We start from the raw sequence: 25,748 nt of genomic DNA on the forward strand, positions 1-25,748 counted from the left end.
GGAGGGTTGTGAATGAGTGCCTGTGGTGAGGAAGAACTTTTTGGAAGGTGTTAGGATTTCTTTGGGGGGGGGGTATAAATTCCTGGTTCCCGCTACTTCCTACCCAAGCGATGAACGGGCTGTCTCTAACCTGTCACTCCACCTGAGAGGGTCCAGTGGGTAGTTTCTCACAAACATGCCATGCGTTGTTGGGAAAATTACAAAAATTGTTTGTTATTTCAATGCTAACTCCTGGTGTGCAATGATGATGGCAACTTTTAGTTCGCTTTTCCTTTTTCTTATGACAGTTAAGTGCATGGTTGAGTAGAAAAGTTTGGAGCAAAGTGTTATTGGTATTGAAGGTCTCTCCTTCTTTCTCGGTCAAAGTAAAGAATTTTGTTCCTCCTTCCCCCACTTTTCATTTGCAAGTAATTTTCACCAGTTTACATTTACAAAACCTCATTTAACAAAACGTGCACAACGCTTGACTTTCAGTGGTTTGTGTCCAGCACTGTAGGAAAGTAAGCCCCAGAAAGATGCTCCCAACATGCTCGCCCCACAAAGCACTTTCATTTGTTCTCAAAAATGTTCCCCAAACATATTTCTCATTTCTACGTCCAATGAAGCATTGACAGTTACACTACGTAGTTACAACTGTCCGTGCGGCTTCATGTTCTAATGTATTTCATTTCTCCACACTTTTTTCTTTTTGAAGGACCGGCTCCTTGCAGAGCTGTTGATTCGCAACAAGGACTGGATTGTGTCCTACCACGAGCATGACTCCTTGCTCCAGAACATCACTTCGGAAGAACTCACTGAAGAGGAGCGCAAGCTTGCATGGGAAGAGTATAAGGACGAGCGCGAGGGACGAATCAACACCAACCTCGCCGACTTGCGTAAGTTTGTGACTGTGTGACGTAAGGCATTTTGTATCTTGTCACTTCGAAGCATAATGTTTCATTTTATAATTGCCAAAAGGAATTCTGGCTCCGCAAATGGAGTAATGAAGCCTTAAGTTGATCCTCATTAACTCAGAAGATTAGATAAGTTCGAATTGTTCTCTGGACCTGAGAATCACACGTATTATGTGAAGCATTCCTTACCAGAAGAGAAACAGCTTTTCTCTTCTTTTATTTGGCTCACACTATTTGTTCATTGAAAGCAAGCTGTTATGCAAAACTTTGTGCAATACATGAAAATAAAATGGAATAAACAGAAGAAAACGGAGGGATATTACATAGCAATAATTGTGTCGCATGAACACTCTTGATGGCTATCTTTAATGGATTTTTTTCCGACACAGCGTACGTTAATTGAAAATTGATGTCTGGCATTTGAAACTTTGGATGCACTCGTTTGCTTTGGATTGTGCAAGTTTTGAGTAACTGCTGAAATTCTTATGAAGCTTAATATCGGTTTACACATTATTCGTTCGAATATTTAAAAACAGAATATTGGGGGGGCCAAAAACCTCATTATTGCAACAAAATCGACATGCTGATTTGTGTTAGCGTAAAGAGCTTGGACACACAAGGATGAATACAATGACGAGACTATGTGGCAGTGGCATAACAGTAAATTTGTCAGGTGGCAGTCCATCTAATCTCATTGTGACCTCTTGTTATGTTCGCGTTGTTTGTACAGAAAAGATAAAAAAAGAAATTTATGAAATGCCAGGATCTGAGGAAGAGCAGGGCATTTTCTACACATGTACAGTAGAACCCCGCTGATACGTTTTTGAAGGGACCGTAGGAAATAAACGTAAGAGACGGGAAACGTAAGAGCCGAAAAACAGGAAAAACGGCAAAATATTTAGTGGTACAGAATTTTATTTCAATTCTTACGAGCAGCACGAAAATTGGCGCGCTCAGCCGCGATCTAGTCAATGGATAGAAACGCGGAGCTTAGGACGGCCTTATCCACAGAAATGTAATCAACGAATGTGATTTTTTTAACACCAACAGCTGTAGGCATGAAAGAACTAAGCACACGCAATCACGACCGGCGCGGCGAGTCCGACCGCGAACCGCACGCACGACCTTGCGAGCTCCAACCAGCTCGAACTCCTCCCGTTCTCCGATAAATAACGATGATGATGAGTCTACGCCAACGCGATGGCAGAAGTGAATGCCAATCTCGAAGGCCTTGCTTTCGCAAGCAATTACGTCATACACGCCATGTTTGTGCAATGCAAATCTCAGAGGCTATGCTTTTGTCAATGGTAAATGCCAATCTCGAAGGCCTTGCTTTCGCGAGCAGTTACGTCATAGACGCCATCTTTGCAATTTGAATCTCGAAGGCCATGCTTGTTTTGCATCAATTGAAAGATTCTGTTGCTTGCGCCTCATGCGGCTAATATTACGGTCAAACGAGGCCAAGCTGCGTGAAAATGCACCATGGCCACTCTCTTTGGTAGTCACTCGGTCGGCTCCGGGCGCACTTCGCGACGTATCATACGGGAACGGTCCGACAGTTACGACGTAACAGCGGGGTTCCCAATACATTGTATCCTATGGGAGCTATGCCGGGACCGGCGGAAAACGACGTAACAGCCGGGAAAACGCAGCAGTGAGGAACGTAACAGCGGGGTTCTACTGTATTACTTGGGTCAAAATATAAATACTTTAGACTCTCGATAATTCAGACTTTCAGTTGATTCAAACAAGTTTTAGGTTATTGGTTGGCTCGCGATGTTTTCAGTGTACTTTAAAGCCACTTAATTCAATTTGCTACATTGCATGAGTTTGGTTAATTCATATTTTTTGCTTGTCTCTGCCTAAAAATATCTGCTGCCATTGTCGCTTCTGCTGAACATTTGTGTTTTTATGCCAATAACACTCGCAAATAAAGCCGATTGTTTGCCTACAAAGTGGCCAAACTAGCCATACGACGCACGCCAACAATCATATGTTGACTGAGGAGGAAAGAAAGAAAGAAAAAAAATGTCTCGTCCATTCATTTAAACAGCCGCAGCACCCCGAGACCACGTCATGTAAATCATGCTGCACATGACATGCGTGTCATGATTTGCACGTTAGGACCTGCCATTATGTTCCTCATGAACGGAGACGTTCAGGCTTTGGTTTGACATGTGCCAGATGCTTGAGCCACTTTTGCTGCCATACGGGGGTGTCATGCGGAAGTGTGGTAAGGTTTGGAAGGGGCTACCAGCTGTCACGGGGCAGGCCACATTCTGTCCCTTAGTTTTGCAGGCACACACGTGCTGTATAATAACGAACACCAGTATGATCGCTGACGTCTAAATACATTACTGGTAGTCATGCAGAGTTGTTTGTGATGTTGCTGCGGCCCGAGAAGCAATAAACATTGAAACATAAGTTGGTACGTTGGCCCAAGTCACATTTATAACTTCGGATAATTCAAACAAAATGCTGGGGTCCCCTTGAGTTTGAATTATCAAGAGTGTATTGCAGTAAAAAAAGGGGTACAGAAGAGATGGATAGTAAAACACCACTACCAACTATTTAATGACAGTTGCAGATATGTGCAAACGGAATATAGTTCTACGTACGTTCATCAGAGATGAGGTGTGGCACAGAATTAAAGTAGACTCTCCGTAAACAGGAAATCTTCTAAACGGGAACTGCTGCTTAAACGGAACTGCATCTAATATAACTGGTTTCGTACTTGGATTCTGCACCCCTGTTCATCTCTCAGTGAACACAACTTCTGCTAAATGGAACAAGCTTTCCTGGTTCCTTCAGGTTTTGTTTAACGAGAGTCCACTGTACATAGTCATAGTAGCCGTTTTTCAAGAATGAACGTTTCTGTTTAGTACAATGCACTAGATATGTCGCTGACAAATGCAGACCCTTTTTCCTTAGTACAAAACAATTCCATCAATCCTCTCGCAGGTTGGTCCCTACATTTTCCAGGGATAGCTGACTGACATTTTACTGCCTGTCTCTATGCTAATGCCTTTTCAGAATCTGAATCTTGTGCCATAAACGATTGTGTACAGTTAGCATAAGCACTTACTTGCCCAAAGAGTTCTTTTTTAATGGTGGCTGGATATTTCGTTAGCCTGCCACATAGCCCGTATGTTTCTAGTGTGTTCCATGTACTAGTTTATCCAAACAACATAGCATTACACTTATTTAATGCCTTTAAGATAAAATTGAAATTACATTTTAGTTATATATTTTATGAAACACGTGTCTTGTAAACTTTGGTACAGCCTGTGCTCACAATATCCTCCCACCTGCTAGGCCAATGAAATGTGTCAGCCAGTTGTTCTTGCTTGTAAACTCTCGATAAGAATCTTCACAGTATAGCAGTTTTGGCATGCTGGTATTCCATGCAAGAATGAACTGATGGTAGTAAACTGCTTGGAAAAGTATGTGCATGTGTGTTGCGCGTACCTCCTATCATTTCTTGCACATTTAATTGTTCTTGATAGTAGCACTATTTCAACAGAAGGCTTCTTTATCGTGTTGTGATTTCATAGCTTCACGCTATACATACAGGCTGTGTAGTCTCTCTTGCAACTGAAAAGTGGCTCTTATTTCACGATGCCAATCATCCAATCAAAGTTTCCTGCCCAAATTACTCAGAGGGAACTGCGGTCGTTTAGCCTCCATGAAAATTATGCTTAGGACGCGCAGGTTTCTCTGATCTTTGTATGTACTTGTGGCTTTATTTACTATGCTTCATCTGCTTTTATTGGCCTAAATTTCATAAGCAATAGTTTTCTAAAACACGGAAAGCTTTTCAACAATCCACAAAAATGCACAAACACTGCAAGACGTCACGTTTGTATCACAATGTTTTGTTGGAACTGCACAGTTTGATACATCACAAAGCCATGTAAAGCCATAAGAATGAAGATCAGACAAATGTATTTTCTAATCTGTCATTCCTTCGCTTGTTGAACCACCATTCTTGCAACTCCCATAGACACCGGTTGCGAGGTTCCTTCCTTTCTTTGAAACTCTGTGGTGAAAGAAACGCTTCTTGCCATATTTCTATTTGTCTTCCTGACACTGATGATCAAATGTTTTTGTTTTTGCAGCAACGAATATCCCTTCAGAGGGTACCGGGCAGTCCTTCAGGCTCTCGCTGGACCTCAGTAAGATGATTGCTGACATTAAAGTCAAGGTAAGTAGACTAGCTCACTTCACATTGCTCTTTTAGCAGGCTTCTTTCAAATGTGCCAGCCTTTGTCACATTTTCCATTCTAGCAGCATGGAATTTGGAAGGTGCCCATTCTTCAGTGTAGCCTAGGATTAAAGGCTGCATAAAGGGTTGGTTTAGTAAGGGAGGGGTGTCTGCACACCCTCATGTGTGTGAGTGTGTGCTTCTTTGTATGTCTTTATGGCTTGTTATGGTGAAGGATGTCCTCCATTCTGTTTAGGAGCATACACATGTTGTGCATGCTTTCTGTGTTTGTCTTAGCTAAAAAAAAAAATTTTTTTTATTCGTGCAGTTCCCATACTTGACGCCTATTCAACTTGTTGATCAGCTAAGGAGGGTTCTGCTTGCCTACCGTCAAGAGTTCCAGCAGCGGCAAATGAGTGCATTTGAGAAAAGAACCATGGTGAGCTTTTCAGTGGTCATTTTTCTGTGAATTATTGACTTTTAATTTATATTATGTTCATTGACAATCATTTTGTTTTCCTGGATTGCATTTCAGTTCCTCAAGTCAAAGCAGCCAATACCAAACGAAGTCATTATTCAACTTACGGAATCGGGCATGGCCATTCAACAGTTGAACCAGGTCCTTGCTAAACTTCAAGGACTTGGAGCGGTAAGTGACACATGCTGAGGGTCGCTGACTAGTCTGGCTGAACGCCTGCCGCTGTGGGTGAACATGCACATACGCAACATACTGAAAGTTGTGCGAGTATGACCCTAGTGACCGTTTCATCGTTACTCCAGTGCAATACGGCAACTGTTTGCTACCAATTCAATTTGCATTCTTAAAAGAGTACTGACACAATTTTGAGGCATTGAAAAAGGGACATCTTTCATTTCCCTTGCATGCAGCGTTAACGCTCTCCACACTCTGTAGCCAGGAAATAGTACGTATAAAATATTTGTTTCATTTTAATGTTTTCATCACCAAGCATCTACAAGCCAGCGCCATCACAATGGACATTATCATGATGGGTCAATACAGTTCGCCGGGATAGCGAACACCGCATCCTTCATGTGCTCAAAATCACCGAAATTGCTGTCAGGAGTCACTGGACAATTCACTCACCGTTGTTATGGGCACCACGTGCAACTGACAGCATACGACAGATGCTGTTGCAAGGACGTCACAAGGTGCTGTCCCTACGTGTCTTAAACCTATGTAAGTGTGCTGACACCTCACTATGAAACCGCCTCCTGGACATCAAAACCAAAGGCGTTTCCTTAAAATATACGAATAAAAATATATGCAATGCATTCCGAGGCACCACAATACTCTATTTAGGCTTCTCGACACCGGTGCTTTTATTTGGAGCCACAACATGAAAATTTCTAAAATTCGTGTCTGTACTCATTTACGGTACTCAACTCACTTCCCAGTATGTATCCGTTGTAAACATTTGCTTATGTCTCTACTGCTGGGTGTCGCATTGTGCAGTTATGCATGGCCTCTGAGATTGCTACGATTCAATATCGATGGACACGCCTTGAGCATGCCTTGCTGCTGCAGTCTCAAAGGCCATGCCCAGAATGCTCCTAACTGCACTCTAGGTTGCTGGATTACACTGGCCTTTGCAGCTAGCGAGACAGAGAAAAATAAGGGGAGAAATGCCATGGCAGTGATGAACGAGTATGGAGGAAGCCAGTGACAGTGTGGCAGGATTTGGGTTGCGGGAACTGAATTGCCGTCTCACACTGCAGTCGGCAATGCAGTCAGTGTGAAAGCCTAAGGATTTTAGTTTTGGGATACGAAATTCGTTATAACTAGGGGTGTGCAAATATTCGAAATTTCGAATATTTTTCGAATAGTGTTTGCTATTCGATTCGATTCGCACTGGAATTTTACAATTCGAACTACAGTCGAGTCCACTTATAACAATACCGGTTTTAAGAATATATCGGATATAACAATGGACAGCCGCGGCACCGTCAGCTTTTCATTGTATTCTATGGCAAAATAAACCGCTTATAACAATGCTGTCATGATGCAATATCGGTTATAACAATTAAATGTGGGCACTGGAACAAACCCTGAATGAAACAAAAATGCAAAAACGCTGCGACAGTGCCACCCAAACCCCGCCTATTACGCAAAAGGGCATGAGAGCATACACGCGGCGGCCAGGCGATAGCGCACTTGGCCTCGCACGCGGCGAGTGCGCGCCGAAGAGGCTCGCGTGCCACCGCTTCGACTGCAGCGGTGGCATGCGACGTAAGCAGTCGAAGCTGACTGCTTACAGTTTTCTACCTGCTAAAAAGTGAAAAGAGTAAGCAACTTCCGCCTCATTAAGTGCTCTTGTTTATCATGTTCCCCTCATTAAATGCTCTTGTTTGTCACGTTTTCTTTGTTATTTTCGGCATAACCCGCTTATAACAATAAGCGGTTATAACAATGATATTTTCATGGCACCTCAATATTGTTATAAGTGGACTCGACTGTATTCGAACTTCCCAAAAACAAATACAGTCAACATCCGATTGAAAGTGACCCCTTCAGATTTTCAATATGCTTCACCTCATTACACTCGTATTGCGGCAAAGCTGGCTTTTAAGCGCCGTTACGGTCGAACTTTGCCAAGAGACAGTCAACGTCCAATTAGAAGTGGTCCCTAGATTTTCAATATCTTCACCTCATCACACCCCGGTATTGCGGCAAAGCTGCCTTTCAAGCTCCGTTACGGTCAAACTTTGCCAAGAGACAGTCAACGTCTGATTGGAAGTGGTCTCTCGATTTTCAATATGCTTCACCTCATCACACCCCGGTATTGCGGCAAAGCTGCCCTTCAAGCTCTGCTCCGGTCGCAAATGTATTAACTCAAGAAAACGCTGGTTCCAACATGGAGATGAAAGATGTGGCAGAGGTGGGGGCTCTATTAATGCTGTTTTGGACGTGAAATTGGGGCAGGAAGTCCGACAAATCAGAAGCCAAAGCTCTTTAGCATCCAAAATTTCGGATGTTCTTATATATCGACGTCTATGAGGCAGATTCGGAAGTCCGGACTTGAAGCGAGCACACCCTTGTCTGCCGCACATTAGCTGGGCTTCCACAGAAGTTGAAAGAGGAGGAGAAGCTGAGGAAATGGCATCTTTGCCTACCACATGTAAAGTGTTGTCAGCAACACTTTGGTTGCACCAAATCATGTACATAAATAGAATTCGGCCTCTACATTGCTTCATTCTTGATAAGACAACTATGAAACACCACCCTGCCAGTGCTTCATCAACCTAGCAAAAAGAAACACTTTCATGTTGTTATCTCATAAGAATATGCTTAGGAAGCCTCTTCTTTTTTCTGCAATTTCGCTTCGAAGTATTCGAACAACATTCTAGAAATATTCGAGAAATATTCGAAAAATATTCGATTCGATTTGCACTCACACTTCAGTATTCGAATTTGCTTCGCACCCAAAATTTTGCTATTTGCACAGCTCTAGTTATAACCAAGTCCATGCATTAATTGCACCAAACTCTTCTTAGCTCACTGCAGATTTTTGGCAGCACTCTGGTGTGCTTGTTTGATGGTTAGTGCCAAATTCAAGTCACTGGAGAAGATGTGTGGGGGCTTTTGTACTAGGTAGGAGTGCTTGCTAAGGACTGTATGGTATGTATAGAAGTAATTACGGTGCCTCTCCAAGCTCATAGTAATGAAGCTTAACTGTATCACTCTAGGTACACAATAACTAAATCATGAAAATCTGTTTTGGCAAGGAATAACTTCGTCAGGAAAATCTTGCATGACGAACAAACTTGAATGCACAACCCACTGTTGTTATTCTTGTGTCATGCATTCATAGAGTACATTCACAAAACAGGCAGTTTAAGTGTTTTAATGGGGTCATTGACGTTTTCTTTTCCTTGTGTGAAGTGCAAACTCGTATACTAATCATTGCAAACTCACCTACTAGCAGTGATGAGCAAGAGCCAACTCGCCAAAGCTTTCACCTTCATTCCCCTTTATAAGAGACACTGATGTAACAGACAACTGGGTATAAGAGACACCAGTGGGCCTACATTAAAATAAAGGTTGATAAGAAAAGGCATATGTGGTACCCTGCTTATAAGAGACACCTCATATAAAAGACAAGAATTGCTCCCCGGTGCATGTCTCTTATAAAGGGGTTGAACTGTACTCAATAATGTTCTGCCACTAAATGCAAGGTTGTGCATTTGTTTCCCAACCCCAGTCCACTTTCTGAAGGTTTTGACTGTTTGAGAAAAACACCTATTTTCATTCTTTCTTTTTGGTGAAGCACCCCCTCATCAAAATTTTAAAGAGGGAGGGGGCTAGGGCACCCCCCCCCCCAGCTACGGGCTTGGTGTACTTGTATTTAGATGCTTATAAACAACCTTAGATTTTCAAGATATTTCGGAGCCTGCCTCACTTAAGGATCCCTCATAGCTTGTGTGTCGCTTCAAGACTCTTAAGCTGTGAGCTGTAAAGCTTAATAATGCTTAATACAGAGCTCATAGTACTGAAGTAAATGTGCTTGCAAAGTTTTTCTATAAAAGATGGTAGAGTTGCGATCCCTGTATTTCTTATAATCATCATTGCAGAATTCATTGCCTAACTGTGATAACTTTGTGCATGTTAACCATAAATTGCCCCTTCACCTACATGCGTCACTGTGTCATGCATTGGAAAGGATTGTGTCTGAAACAGAAGCAGCTGGTACGCTGGTGAAACACGGGCTATGTTTTAGCTTTGCCGTAAGTGTTTAGTATCCGCCAGTCACTCATTGCCCATTGCATTCTGGTAGTAGATCGCTGGATGAAACCTCTGTGTTGGATAATGGTAGTATGCAGAAACAACTGAGTAGGTTCATGCATACTTAAAAAAAAAAAAAACTCAAGTGATCAAAATTAAGATGGAGCCCATCCCTTCAGCGTCTCTCAACACGTATTTCGTATGAAGTGAAATTCACTTAAAGATTGTGTTGCTTTGCAGAAACGTGAATTGGGCTACAAAGTGGTAAATTTTACATGCTTTAAATGGGAAGTAATGACATAGCTGTTACAACCTGTGCCTTATATTCTGCTCCAACAGCAGCAGCAGCAAGAGACGCCACAACAGCAGTACTATCGTCAGCGGGCTTACCAGCAGCAACAGGCACAAGCTCAGGCACAAGCACAGGCCCAGGCACAGGCCCAGGCACAGGCACGTGCTCAATTTGCACAGCAGCAGGCACGCTACCAGTTCCAGCAGCAACAACAGAGAATGCCACAAGCGGGGGTACACATTCCACAGGCACAACAGATCTATACCAACGCTTACAATTTCTGCATCAGACGTGGGGCCAGCCCTGCAACGGCAAATAGCTATGCTTTGAACCAGCAGCGGATGGCCTTCCAACAGCTGCTCATGCAGCAAATGGGCAACAATGTCCCACCACAGAGTGTGGTGATCTCCGAAGTAGAGGATGACGGGCAGGCTGCAGGCTCGTCGTCAGTCTTCCGGCACGCGACAGCCAGCGTCGTCATCAGTTGTGATCACGGAGATCATCGACTGAGGCTCTTACTGTGTCCTTCTCACGGACCCTTGCTGAGCTTAGAATTTGCCACCAGCACTGGCTGCAAGGAGGCCAGTGAGGTTGCCACTGCTGTGCAGTGACACTGGTGACTTTCTGAACTGAAATTTTGCGTATATAATATTTTTTTGTTCATTTATGGGGTTGACAGTCAAAACTACTGCACGTAGGCTTTCATGTCTGGTGTAACCGTCGTATCAAATGTTAAGGTTGGTCTTGTTACTGTGACAAACATCGGGGGCTGTAATTCAGTAAGACATTGTAACTTATTTGTTGCTTGATCAGTTGCGTGGCCGGCAATTCATCAAATGTACTACATTTTAGGGTCTTGTTCATGTGGTAAAGACAGCAAAAATCAGTGCCATTATTGTAACTTCTGATGCATTATTTTAAAAGTATCGTTCGCAAATGGTGTTGCAGATGTAGAAATGTAAGCTTTTCCTTGAGCAGTGGAAAGTACAGCTGAAAAAATGGCAGCAATGACGACGTTTAACTCCCTTTTTCATTGCTTAACTGTACAACTGTTTTCCATTACACTATGTCACCAACTCGAGCAAATGTACCATATTCCTCGACATGACAAGTTTATGCATACAGACTGTCCCGTAATGCCAGAGACCACTTTTGCTGTAGTATGCTCGTGACCTCTTGCAGTGATGTGCTGGGGCATTGAGTGCCATTCTTTAAGAACAATTGTCATTGCATTGCACTGAACAAAATTGTAATACTTCATTGATGCTTTGGGAGCAGATATTGGCTGCACCATTCAAACCAACACCTGGTCTCCATTCACTTGTTTCTTGTATTGGGTTCATTATTTTTGTCATTGTATTCTTATTTTATCCCCTTATGTTGCCAAGAGATAATACACATGCTGCAATTGTGAGCACGGGGTTTGGAAATAACCCCATTCCTGCATTTCATTTTTTTTCTTTTTGCGTGTTTCAGCACCTTGTTGAATGGCCCAAAAAGCATAAAAAAGTATGAGCACGACTTTCCCTCGCACATTTTGGTATATTGTATTTATGAAAGATGTGAAATTAGCTTTTTTTCTCGCAGAGTGCAGTGTTGCTACAAAACCTTAGAGCCATACATGGTTGTTGAGATTTTGGGTGCAGTAACACCACAAGCTGCAGTGGGTGTATGAAAGTATCTTGTAAAGTTGAACTTGTCAGCTTTGTTTTAATTGGTTGTTCATGGTTATATAAAGTTTTCGCTTCTTCTCTTTATAATTATAGTTTGCATAAGCTTATGCACTGTGTGCTTGTATAAATTTAAAGTTGTGCTATTGATGCATCCTGGATAGATGCATTTCAAGCACAGTTGACACCCTAAAGCAGGGAAAATTATAATTTCTTGACCTTGCTAGGTCTGCTGATAGGGGTCCTGTACATTTTTAGTCATTTTTTATTGCTATCGTGTTCCTTTAGGTCAGTCATGACTCGGTGACTACTGTATCTTATGTGTACAGCTAGTGTGTGTTCATATGAAAGTAAAAAAAAAAAATGTGATGGTGGCTGCATGTATTAAGGTTTCTACACTTCTTTTTTTTTTTTTTTTCCAGCTCACATGCTGCTACCTTTCCTACATTTAAGGAGCATGTGTACAGTCTGACAGTCAATTCTCATATGCATATGCTGGAACAATTCTGCATATCTCTGTTCAGCAGCTTTTACCATGTCATAAAAGTGTTTTCATGATTTTATGCCATGCCAGTGGCTTTCATCTGTTGAAAATGATATTTCATGGTGATTGGGGGAATTGTGCATACTTGCTCTTGCATTACTTTTGCTGTAGAATAATTAAGAATGACCGGTGAAGTATTTTTATGCAAAGTTAGAATCACGTGAAGGAGATGCGTTGTCAAAGTTGTCGGGACCGTTTACGGGAAGACAGTCATGCGGCTTGTTCGATTTGATGTACACTTCAAAGCTATCAGACAGTTGACAGGATGCGATCATCTGATGCACAAAGTATTATGTGCACGAAGATTATTTGGATGGCTAGAATGATTTAGACAATCATGACAATAATCATGTGTCTACTTTAGCCTAGTTTCTGCCACGGATAGCCTCATGCAGTAATGTGTCGCTGCAGGCTCATTGGCAGCCACTTATATCATGGCATCATCATCACATTGTAAAAACAAGTACTCCAAGAGCCCTAACATCTGGCCAGAATTCATAAGCTATTGATAGGGACAACACATTGCAGCCAAGTGGCACGTGCTGCTGCCTCCTGCATGAGTAATTGCTTTTCTAGGTTTGCAAATGTGGTGGAGCACTCCACTTTCCATTCTAGTACAGTCAGAACCGTTGGTATTCTATCTGTAAGACAGTATTCTAGTGTACGGTATAATCAGTAATGTGAAGTTGACGCTTCATGGAGCCGAGTCCTGAGAGAGAATGGAAAAGGCAAGCACTAAGCAGCACTGTCGCTTAAATGAAACAGATGTCATTGTGACGTTGATAAGATAAATGCTGAAGATAACATTACATGGATAAAACCATTCTTAAACTGTACCTACAGAGCCAGAGGATTGATCAAGATGGAAGAGATCCCAATGAAACTTTTTAAAGTGCATAGCACTTTAGGGGCCCAACTTGTCGTCCATTCATTGATCTCGTGGCGTGATCACGCTCAAGATCAATACAGTCAATACAGGCCTAGAACAAGGCTAGCAATGCTGAAAACTGGGTTAAAATAAACGAACGAGGTCTAAAATAACAACAGAAATAACCAAGAAGTAATCTCAGTAATTAATGTCGCTAAAAACGCCTTAGAAACATGCGACTGACACCCATGCTGCGCAAGAGATGGTGCCACTGCCTCGCCACGCGCACGATTGCTCCTTCCACCGGCGCTTCTCCGGCGCTACATCTGAACGAGGAAACAACCAGATGGAACTCGCTGTAGACTGCACGTATCTCAACTGTCATAACAAGCAGGAAGTCGATAAATCACATCTAAAAGTAGCGTGCATGTCACACACCGAGTTTGCGAATCTCCCTAACAAGGTTCTCGTGCCGAGGTAACCCTGCATGCTTACCTCAAACATTGACGTCATCGGTGCTTTGGTAAATAAAGCAGAAGAAACTCTACAAACGGGCATCGCTGGGTGCCCGTGCTACTTACTTCCTCCGGTTTCACAGTAGTAAAGCTGCATTTAGCGTTGGAGTCGCTCTGACAGAAAGTTCGACAAAATGCCGCATGCATGTGATGTTGCCGGATGCCCGAATGGTGCACGTTGCCGCGCAGTAAAGGCGAGCAACGTTGGGCACGGACACAGTGACGTGAGAAAGACCGCTTTCAGGCGGGTGATTTGAAGTGCGCTAACGCAATGCGGACCACTAAAACGTGATTTTATTTCAAAATAAGTATTTACTTGGCACAAAAGTAGCACTACGAGGTTTCTGGACCGCTATTTCAACAATCAATGTCGACTTAATATTTGCCTTTAGTGTCCCATCACAGCGACAACGACGCCGTCTACAAATCTGCGCATGGAGTGTCCCATAAAACGCTTTCGCAATAATTTCGCAATTACTCGTTCGCTTCGCAAATAAGTGCTCTTGCACTTGTTCAACAGCGTTTCCGTAACTTCAAAAGTCCGCGACGTCAGAGCGGTTTGTCTCGGAAAGCGTGGCAAGAAACGAGGACTAGAGTTACTGTATATGCTACCTTTAGGTAGCATATACAGTAACTCTTAACGAGGACAAAGACGAAGCGCCGCAGGACAACTCGTCAACATCTTGTTCTTGTTCGCCTTCAACTATGGCTCACACCCACTGCGGGGGATTGGCCAAGAAGTGAGTGGTTTTATAACGTGTTAGAATATTTTAGAAAGGAGGTTACAGAATAGAAACTTTACAAGTTTGATAGAAAATTTTGGCGCTCGATCAAATATGAATATATATAGTAATAATGAAATAAAAAAAAACATAAGTACAATATGTCTTCATTCTCTGCCATGTGTGTGGTTTGTTGTGAAGCTGGTAAAGCTTGTGGCTGTGAGTGGTTATTTTGTTTAAAAAGAAACGTTTACTCGGTGATAATGGTTTCATTATAGTAAATAGCGTAGAAAACTTTACGTAGCTTCCCACACAGGTCCCCTTCGGACCGTGGTGTGGACACCGCCTTGCGAAATTTTACCGTTTTAACGAACACTTTTACGTATCTTTATTCCTTGGATAATTAATGAGAACTAACAGACAATAACGCCATGGAAAGTATAGGGGGTGTTATCTGTAGTATTTAGAATGTAAATGTGAAGAAAGTAAAGTGGACGAAAAGATAACTTGCCGGCGGCAAGTTATCTTTTCGTCCACTTTACTTTCTTCACATTTACATTCTAAATACTACAGATAACACCCCCTATACTTTCCATGGCGTTATTGTCTGTTAGTTCTCATTAATAATGTGTCTAACAAAGAAAACGAGCCCTTAAGAGTCATCTTCTTTCCTTTATTCCTTGGATAGAATTTTCTAACTCGTAAGAAGATTCGACACACGTTACAATGAGTAATCAAGGGAAGACAACAGGCAGTGAAGCCAAGGCAAGCATAGGGGACATTATTTGTATTTTTTAACTGCAGTGTAGGAATTGTGACACGAACGGTAAGAAATTAAAGTAGACGAAAAAGCAAGGGTAATATTCATGGTGATCACGAAATCGCATCGCCATCGCCATCTTCCATGGGCGTCGCCATCTTGCTCTTGCTGTGTCGGCGTCGCTGATAACTGGACCGTCGCTGGCTCAATGAACGGAGTATGCCGAACTACTGCCTTGCGGTAGCCATCGGTGATCAGCTGCACGGAAGTTTCGTTGTCGTGTTACCGTGTTGTGTCATGTAGTGACAACAAAGCGCGCTGGCGACTTTTCGTACGCTATGCCCTGTAGCAAGCGACAGTCAGCTGAATCGGCACAAGTCGCGAAGCACGTACTTAAAGGCGGGCTTTTAACCATGCCCGCGCACAGTTACTTTGGGCATTCATTCCATGGTGTTATTACTAGAGCGTCATTTGACACATTCAGTGTGATCGGTCATGTCCAAGTGTAAACCGCAGCATGTGCCATACGTTTAGCTTAGCCGGCAAAGGCTTGTGAACGTAGCCAATCGACGGCTGTAATGGTGTGGGATCTTGACTAGCGCCATGTATGAAACGCACAGGATGCGGGTCCAGTCGTCGTCTTCTCATCAGACAAACTGTGCCAGGATCCGAATAATGTGAATATCGTGTGCATTTACGTGCGTTCATTGTGCCTTCGAAACCTAGCGGGTCTCCCACAACGTCAGGAGGCACGAAAAAGAAGGGGTTTTGGCCATGGCCGACGTCTCGAGCTCCAAGACAGCCGGTAAAGGTCTTCATGAGTGATTTTGCTATATGGTTAAGAATAGATACGATGACGAGCTTTTTCATCGCCTGTTTCATCGTTTAGGGTGAAGATAGGTAGATATGATTGCACAGTGCAAATTGAACGAGGGCAGAAAAGAGAAGACACAACACAGCGTTGTGTCCTCTCTTCTGTATTTGGGCGCTTATTCTAGCCTCTGAAGACATTGATCAAGTGCAGTATGACGACTTACACCCGCACATCAGCCATTTCTGAAGCCCGGTGTAGGTGCACGCCAAAACACCATTTTCCTTGTGCCGGGAATAAATTAGTTTACTTTACTGCATCAACCTTGTACAGTGTTCTGTGTATAAGTGACTGAATACAGGGATAAAGGAGGGGCTTGACACAGCAATGAAGGCGATTTGGCAGGATCATGGCACATGTGTGTGATCGGTCATGTCCTAGGGTAAACCGCAGCATGTGTCATACCTTTAGCTTAGCTGGCAAAGGATTGTGAACGTAGCCAATGGACGGCTGCAGTTTCGCAGTGTCGGCCTTGCCTTGCAATGTAGATAAATATTCCTGTTGTCTGGCTCTTGTGTTCGTCACAAAATCACACAACATGTTATGGTTACTTACAGATAGCTACCAATACGAAGCTGCTATAAAAATAGATTCGATAAAAATTGCGATTTATATTTATCTTGCTAATGGTGTGCCGCTTCATAACATTGATATTGCAAGCCCCCCTTTATGCAGAACTAATATTTCTCCACAAAAGACAAACAGCCTCTTCTTTTTGAGGACTACAGACTGGGGAGCCCGAGATCATAACCAAGTTTCAGAATGGCATTTGAAAAATAATAATAACTGATGGTCTGTGCCCTTCACGTTGCTTAAAAGCAAGGTGCAGGGAAAATTTAACTTCAGATACATTCATTATAAATTAGTAGTATATCTTAATGAAGCAATCTTGGCAAAGCTTCAGAGCTGGCAATTGCATAGTCTTATTAGCAGGCAGCATGTGCACTTCATAGTTGGTGCTGGATCTGACGGAACAACACGTAATAAAGAAGAAAAACAGGAGTTTGGCTTTCATTTTCTTCCCTAGTGAGCTGTTTGTTACCTTCTGGGAGTTATCATAGCTTAAAGGGACACTAAAGGGAAACTATAAATTGGCTTAGATTGATAAATTGTACTCTGAGAACTCTAATGTTGTTAATTTCTCCATCATGTGTGTGTTAATAAAGGAGAAAATGAAGATCAATGTTTGATTTTTTAATTTTACACCAAAATCTCTGCATGGGACGTCGCGGATTTTAAAGTACATTTTTCGTATTTTGGTGACATTGGCTCAATGAAATTGCCTGAAACTTGGTATGTTAAGTCTGTGGCCTCCTCAGAGGACCATGTACTTCATTTTTACTAATTAGGAACTGCGTATGACGTAGTGTATGATGTCATGGCGTTTGGTGCGGAAATTTGAAGATGGCGTCGCTACCCGCGTTTTCTCACTTACCAAACGTCTTCTCGCGGTAAGGGTGGCGTTTTCCATATTCTAATATTGTAATTTACTAATACGCAAAAAATCATTTTTCTCTTTAGTGTCCCTTTAAATTACGAAGGAATGTCGTCATCAGACTGAATTTATTTGGTGTTGCTCTATACAATTTCTTTAAGCTGGGCTTGCCCAATGGGCCACTTTGGTAGATAAGGCGCTACACTTGCTGTGGTGCATCAGACTACATGTTCATAGAGTTCGTACAATACTTACTAGAGGGAACTCTGGCGCTAGTGTCTATGGGAGCTGCAACGCATGCCGCTTCAGCCAGCATGGGAACGATGGGTAGTACACAGATTTGTCTAAACTTCATTCTTTCGGCTCCGTTTGGCTCCGCATCACCTGCGTCCGCTTTGTCGCAAAACGAAGTTCAGCAAAAGTCAGCAGTTCCACTTCACCACTTTAACTTTTTTAGGCTCACCAATTCAAATCTGGTCACAAAGTTTGCAACGATCCATTCTTTTGTCTGAAAGAAAACCAAAACACAGCAATAAACAAAGCCACAAGTGCGCTCGAAGTCGTAAGTACAAAGATTAGGCAAATCCGTGTACTACCCATCATTCCCATGGTGGCTGAACGATCGCAGTGCCAGAGTCCCCACTAGTTAATTTTAGGAAAATCTATGTACATGTTGAAGTGAAATGCAGTGCCTTTTGTCTGTGTTACTTGGTGTGGTAGCTTAGCAGGTAAGGCGCCATTCTGTTTACCTCGAGGACGTGGGTTCGATTGCCAGCTATGTCGGCTGCATTTCAGTGGGGCGAAATGCAAGAATGCCGGTTTACTTTGCATGTTAAAGAACTCCATGTGGTCGAAATTAATCCGAAGTCTCCCACTACGGCTTGCCTCATAATCGTGTCATGGTTATGGGACATAGAACCCCAGAAGTTATTATTATTGTTTTTATTGTTATTCTGTGAGCTGAGCTAGCCATTCAGGCAGTCATGTGAATCTAGCTTTAGCAACAGGTTGCAGGATCAGAGCAAAACAAGGTGACTTCTTTTTAGAAAAGTAGAGAGATTAGCATGGGGCATATGTAGAATGATAAAGGCACCTGTGGGACATTGGTACACGAAGAAGGGAAAAGAGACTGGTTTCTACTTGTCTATCAAAATGCAGCATAATAATGCATGCTGGGAACTATAGGTAGCTTGAATAAGTAGACACATTCACAAGGGAGGGTATGTAGGGCGAGTGCGCGCAATTTAATAATTAGCAAGGGCCACTAAATGAGTAGGAAAACGTTGCACAAAAAGCACACCTAGAAAGGCAGGACCTGAAAAGAAGCATCTGCATGTGCACGTTGTTCTCTCCATCGTACGAGCTGATAGGTCGGTCACTGGTGCCCTCACTTTCCTTATTGGGTATTGGAAAAGCTTTTAATGCAATAGCGTTGAAGAGATCGTTTCGCAGAAATTTTGGTGTTGGTGCCGTTGGTTGTGAGTGAAAAATCGTGATGGATGCAAATAATAAAAATCATAGTTTTGAGGTGGAATCGAACCCAGGCCTTCTGCATGGCAAGCAGGTGTTCTACCACAGAGCCACACCAATGCTTGAAACAGTTTAGGAAAAAAAAAACCCTATACTAATAGCGTGTAGTGTGAGTAGTAGCGTTGCATGACAGAAGTGTAAAATCATACCATGTATCGCACCATGTCAATTGCGCAGTGAGTGGATGGTTTAAAGGCCCATCCATTATATAGCTTTCAGGCATAATTAATCATCAGCAACAGCATCAACGACGTGTGAATCTACACAGGTGCGCATGTTGCCTTATAGATGTGTAATGGGTACTTCACCATTTCGCAGAAGGAAAAATTGTGGCGTAGTTGGTACTTCACAACTGTACTTGCAGTAGGCATTCTAGGATAGTTTGAAACAGCCAATGTTACGCGCACAGTTGTTCACTTCCGTGTGGTATGGCTGAATTGTCGACCAAGAAGAAAAAACATGCTAGAGATTGAGAAGGCTATGGAAACAGGGACTGATTACGCTATCGCATTCTACTCTTCAAGGTGACCCTAAGCATGCACCACTTTTTAGCATTACCTTTTAAAGTCAGGGATCGCAAGGGCATGATTTACATACCCTGCTAAATTACTTTTTCTTATATATATTCTGCAGAGCATGTATGCATGCACTTGTGATTCACATCTAAGCGTGTTTAACAGACTATGCCATGAACAAGTTGTACATGATAATAAATTTTGTTTTATACTTTTTTTAAAGAGACTATGCTGTGAAGAATACATGAAATGGCGTAAAGGGCTGCTTTTTTGTTTGTCTGCTAGTGCATATGTAACATTTCCCTTTAGCTTTATGTGTCCCTGGTTATGTTCATTTGCTGTAGTTGTAAAATAAATGTGATGCATATTTCAGAGGAAGGCTGTTCAGCGGCAGTGGAGCCAGACTTGCTGGTGCCCGTCTCGATGAGTCCTGAAAACAGAGCAGTTTGGCGTCCTCCAACAACCGGTTGGTGATGTTAGATGAAACTACACTATCGTTATGTGCGTGTACACCTTTCTATTTATGATCGAGATTATTGCCATAAAAATATCAGTAAGCCAGAATAGGTGCAGAAAGAAAAATACAAATGACGATGTTGCCTTTATGTTCCCACATTTTCTTGGTGGTATGTCGTCATAAGTTTCGACACCGTCTGCTGGGGTCTGTAAAATTATTTATCTGCAAAATTTCATTACATTGTGTTCCAGAGCAGCGAGGGACTTAACATGCCAAGTTTCCGGGAGCTTCATTAGGACGATGCAGTCGAAATACAAGAAATGCTTTGAAATCCCTGACATCACATCGATTTACCAGCATCGTGGTTTCAGTGCAAAATTACGAAAATTGCACTATGGCTTCATTTTATGTTCTAATGATGGACTTGTGATTACAAACTTAATGACAAGGTTCTCTTGGAATAATTTATTAGTCTAAACTGGTTTAGTGTTTTGTCCTTGCATTAAGTCTTTAGTGTCCTAATAAACTGCTGGAGACATCCATAGGGCTGTTGTGGACAGCAGCCAACAACAATTTTCCTTGCATTTGATTGTTACTGTCACTATATTGACTGTTATCTCATAATGGCATGTCGACTTAGCTCTGGCATTTCATTATCTCTCTAGTCCTTGCTAGGGTTAAGGCTTGGGCAACTTGGTTCATTGTGCAGGAAGGCAGCGACGGGCATTGTCTGTCTTCCTTTGTGTTCGTCCAAAATTCAGCGCTGTTTTCCCTTCTCTAGTCCTCATGGACTGTATCGCACTGTCCACACACACACACATTCACGCATGCACAAGAACCATTTTCTGGTGCACAATTTCATTTTCGAGGCGAAGTGGAGGTGGTGCTTGTGCTGCTGACCAAATTTTTTTTCTTGCTGAAAAGCTCTTTTGCGAATTGGCCTAATCATTTTATACTAAAGGGCCTCAAATATTTAAAAGAGGAATTGTGGATGTTTGATCACAGAGCTTAGGACATTTGTCGGTGTGATTTTAGGTCACTTGGAACACAGGTAGAATGCTGTACCAGACACATATACTGCATTCAAAGCAACTGGTTGTGTCTGATACTTAGCTCTGTGTGTTTTAGTTGTGTTGCAAGGGCTTCAACAAATATTAACTAAGTTGCCCAACGACAAATAGTTACAAGGCTGTGATGATCCATCTTTTTCAAATAATGTTTGGCATTTCTTTTGTAAAATATACTTGCTTTTGTTTATGCAGTGGCTGCGAAATATATGCAAATCTATCTTATTATATAGTTATCCATATGTCTGTGTGGGTTTTTTTTTTTTTTGATCTGGCAGCTTGATACAACTGCAGCAGTGCAGCTTATGTGATTGTTTCAGCTCTTACAAACAATTATAGTCGGATGTAACTTTAGAAGTCTGCGGCATTTCCTCCTCAAAGGTGGATGCTCTTAAGCCTGCACCAATGGTCGCACACTCCAGACTGATGTCATGAGCCGGATGGCCGGTGACCCTGCCTTCGAAGAACACTGTCGCGTGCATGAGCGGGACTACTCCTCTAGTCGCAGAGGTGATCGGCCGCCATGCTTCGGTCATCTGGGCGGGGCCTCTCCGGACTTCTTAAATTATATCCGATTATAGAGATCTCAACATTTAAGCACCGTTTATCAGAGCAGCAACTCACCTTTCCTAGTTTCAATTTTTCATTTGTACACCTTATGGGGATTATATGCATAACTCATCACTCTGTGACTGCAAGTTTGTTTCTGTAGCTGCTTCGGTGCTTAAAAGCAATTCATTTGCAGTTGAGGAGATCGCCAACCTCTGCGTCCTGTGTACATCCTGTGGAGCTCAGGTTAATCATCATCGCAAGAGCAAGTTTCACAAGCACAAGCTTCTAAACGTAATTGTTTGTAAAGTGAGTATCATGAAATGTCCTACTCATAAAGTTTACAGTTTACAACTGTAGGCTGTAGGCTCTTTGATTTTTTTCAGTGAAGAATGTTTTTGCTAAGAAAAAGGTTTAAATTAGCTGTAAGAAAAAAAAATTACTAAGTTTCAAATTTGCAACTCTAACTCTGCAATAAATAAAACAATATATCGGAATTTCGTGGACTATGGTGAACTGGCATCAATGTACTTTATGTTGCTCTTACAGTCATGTAGTCAGTCATTTCTGTATTTCACATGCAATTTGACTAAGGAATTGAAGCTGGCTCATTGTTAAAGCTTTTATTTAACATGGGAAGACAAGTATCTGCAGGGCCGAAGACGGTATGTCGCTGGAGCCAAAGTTTCGACAAGTGGACTTGTCTTCTTCACAGGCTGCAGCTTTGAAGAAGACAAGTCCGCTTGGTTGAAACTTTGGCTCTAGTGACATCCCGTGCTTACGACTTTCTCATCTCTTCGAGCTTTCATCTTCCCCCGAATTCCTGCCTTTTTTGCAGGACAGTTTGCTATACACGTATATAAGTGTGCATACGCTTTTTGCGACTCCATTCTATGATTAGGCACCAGCTTTGGCGTTTAATTGTCTTTCCGATTGTTTTTGTCACTTTTACAGTTGTGTTCTGTCTTTCAGGAATGCAGGTGCTTTTTATACAGTGCTAACCTTTGTGCCAAAAATGGCCCTGCTTCACTTCATCAGAGGAGCTTTACATTTACATTGAAGTTGGTACAGTTACGATGTAGCAAAACTGAAAATGTTCTACAACGTTGTGCACCTTCGTTATCATTTTCTTGCATCGTGCTTTCTCACAGAGGGCAGCACAGAAGTGCGAGCGTGAAGAAAATTTTTTAAAGAATTTACCTCCATTCATGCAACATCTTAATCATCTGGACTATCATCAATGCACAAAGTCTTGAAAACATTATCACATTGATCAGTTATATTTCATAGAAAAGCTAAATCTTTGTATCTAAGGTGCATCTTTACACACGTGAGGACATTATAATATCTATATAAAAGTGAAGTAATGTTGTGTCCACCTCCAGTGCGGGAGGTTCTGGGTTTGAGTCCCGGCACCACCAGGCGACACACTGGTTTTTCTAAACGGATGATAGGTACCTCAACCTGGTGCTCCGTGCTGTTTGGGTACTGATACTAAGAAGGGTGGCTGTGCTTTCCACTACTTCCTAACTTTCAATCTCTCCCTCTGCACCCACAACACTGCGTCGTGCTCCCTGATGGTTTGCGGAAATTAGTATCTTTCCTAACCTTAACAACCTCATATCACCCATTGTTGTACTGGATAGCGTCAGTAAATTGCTTCATTACAGCTTTGCCAAGTTAATTTGCATTTTCGTTTAAGATGTGAGGTCATTTAATTAGAGCCATCAAATTTCTGTTAATTCGAATGTGATTGAAGATCTAAGCCAGTACCAATATGTGTCTATGGTCCAGTGTACTTTGGTTATTTCGACCTTGATAGGGTCCACTAATTTTAGTTTCAAAAACTAGGACAGTATGTATTAGTAAATTTCCACCGAAGAGGTGTGCAGTGTAATAGGTATAAACAAATATTACATGTTTCCACTTGATAATGATGATGCGTGATCACAATGATCACTGATAACTTCACGGGGGACGTGCACATTATTTTGTTATTTTCATTTAAAAGCTGCTGTGCTGCTTTGTCCGTATCATTATCTTCTGGGATCATTTGTTTCAGCGGTGCTACCAGTACTACGGTGATGGCCAGTTTCGACAGCCAGGCAGCGATAGTGACGAGTACTGCAGTTGGTGTGCGGAAGGTGGTATCCTGGTTTTGTGCGACCGTTGTGGCCGTGTCTTCTGCAAAGAGTGCATCAGCCGCAACTTCTCCTGTCAAGAGCTGAGCCATATCGAGTCACTAGATGAGTGGCAGTGCTTCGTGTGTGATCCTGCTCCGCTTGAACCTATGGTGAACTATGCCAATGTGATCACTAACTACAGTCGACAGCTGAAGAAACAGAGGCCATCAAGCACACGCAGCAAAAGGCCAAAACTTTCCGAAACTGACATGAGGAACCTGGTGCTCAATAAGGCGAGAGAAATCAAGCACTCCCTCTCAGAACTAGCCAGACGACCAGAAGGGTTCCTAGCAGAAGCAAGCAAGCTGCTTCGTGACCATGCTAGTGCTTTGTCTTGCATGGCTGAAAATGTGGAAACCTGTCAGAGGCAGCATCTGAGGTCTGTAAAACGTGCCAATAGAAAGAAACATGGTAAAAACAGTTACCATGAGGCTTTACCGTCAGTGGGCTCTCAGCCAAGTGTCATTGCGACAACCGAGAACGAAAGGCTAATTGCAGTTGATGGAGAACAGCATATCGGTGGATCTGATAGAGACAACTGGAAAGATAAGCAAGTGCAAGGGAGGAGCGAGTTAAGCTCTCAAGATAAAACCAACGGTGTAGAAGTTAACCCCACAACTGAAATATTAGATGTGTCAGCAATTAAGAGAGAAATCAACAGTCCAGAAGCTAGCCCCAGGCCTGAAGTGCCGGACGAATCTGCAATGAAGATAGAAATCGACATTGCAGAAGTTAGCCGCATAACTGAAATGCTGAATATGTCTGAAACTAAGACAGAACTGGGGACAGATGGGTGTTTTGAACATTCTGCAGCAGGAAATGGCGATAGTGCAACTCGTGGAACCCTGAACAGCCCACTAACTGTTAACTCGGGTGGTGAATTGCCATCTTTGGCTGCAAATATCAAATCTGAAGATGTTTCCGAGAATCTCATTTCGGGCCTCCCCATGGAGATCAGTAGTAAGCACTGTAGCATAGCTTCCAAGAATGACGACAAAGAGACTGCTCCCACTGAAACTGAAGTTAAAGTGCAAGACATAGAAGAAAGTCCACCCACTGGAAATGCTTCCTCTGTCGCCGATGAGCTAAGCTCTTCTACTTCAAGTGACAGTGATTTTGAGATTGGCACAAAGTCCTCAGCTTTTCAGTTTAAGTTTGTTAGGAAAGGCAAAGGTGGCAGCAAACCACCTTCATCTTCTGAAGAGGACAGCAGCACGACAAGTGAGAGTTCCGAAACCGTTGAGGAGTGGGAGCAAAAGACTCGGCGTGCAACTCGTAGGCAGCTTTATGATAGCAAAAAGAGGCGCTCCAAAGTCGGCAGATCCGCCCGAGCGAAACGCTCACGGATGTCTAGTTGGCTCGTAAGTGATTCCAGTGAATCGTCAAGTGAGACCAGTGATTGTTTGGATGATGATGACGAATGGCGGGATTCATCGCGGAGTAAATCACGTGCTCAGAAGCGCAAGGCTTCTACTAAAAAGAAGTGTGCTTCTCGTGCTCCACCACCGATGTCAGAAGAAGTTCTTCAGAGATATCTGGAAGAGGCATTTGAGAGATATCAGGATCCAAAGCTTACGATGTGTGTGACTGTGGATTTAGAACGGCTTGAGGTTGATCATTCGCAGTATGCTCCAAAGTGTATGACATACGAGACAGATGAGTGGAGCGGTGCCGAGGAACTAGAGGATTCTTTCAACACTGCAAAGACACGTAAGTTCAGTCTGCCTCCAAAATACATTTGAAAAATAATGCCACTACTTTTGTGTTGACTATTTTTTCTGAAGTGTTCTAGTGCATTCGGATTGAACTGCTCATCAAAATTTAAGGATCAATTTACCAAGTTCATGTCTCTTACGCATATAATATATATATTGATTATATATCAGTATCTGCATTCACAGGAGTTGTGTCAGAGTGCACTCTCAGGAGCTG

At 42.6% G+C, this 25,748-nt stretch overlaps 2 protein-coding genes across 3 annotated transcripts in view; both read left to right on the top strand.

The window, feature by feature from the left end:
- LOC119383244 (transcriptional regulator ATRX) overlaps positions 1-12,358 on the top strand; it is a 70,372-nt gene extending 58,014 nt beyond the window's left edge. The window contains exons 23-27 of one of the 2 annotated variants that reach the window (XM_037651295.2): positions 695-875; positions 5,012-5,097; positions 5,426-5,536; positions 5,633-5,746; positions 10,181-12,358. In XM_037651295.2, coding sequence (XP_037507223.1) covers positions 695-875; positions 5,012-5,097; positions 5,426-5,536; positions 5,633-5,746; positions 10,181-10,741 — 1,053 coding nt within the window. In that variant the 3' untranslated portion in view covers positions 10,742-12,358. Of the gene's footprint in view, positions 1-694; positions 876-5,011; positions 5,098-5,425; positions 5,537-5,632; positions 5,747-10,177 lie in introns of both variants that reach the window. The other variant, XM_037651293.2, reaches the window with a different exon arrangement.
- Positions 12,359-15,375: 3,017 nt separating this feature from the next.
- Positions 15,376-25,748, top strand: part of LOC119383246 (transcriptional regulator ATRX homolog) — a 79,164-nt gene continuing 68,791 nt past the window's right edge. Inside the window, exons 1-4 of the mRNA XM_049412465.1 lie at positions 15,376-16,014; positions 19,934-20,026; positions 21,830-21,942; positions 23,696-25,526. Coding sequence (XP_049268422.1) covers positions 15,984-16,014; positions 19,934-20,026; positions 21,830-21,942; positions 23,696-25,526 — 2,068 coding nt within the window. The 5' untranslated portion in view covers positions 15,376-15,983. The remainder of the gene's footprint in view (positions 16,015-19,933; positions 20,027-21,829; positions 21,943-23,695; positions 25,527-25,748) is intronic.

Source organism: Rhipicephalus sanguineus, chromosome 2 (assembly GCF_013339695.2).
Source record: "Rhipicephalus sanguineus isolate Rsan-2018 chromosome 2, BIME_Rsan_1.4, whole genome shotgun sequence".
Lineage (NCBI taxonomy): Eukaryota > Metazoa > Arthropoda > Arachnida > Ixodida > Ixodidae > Rhipicephalus > Rhipicephalus sanguineus.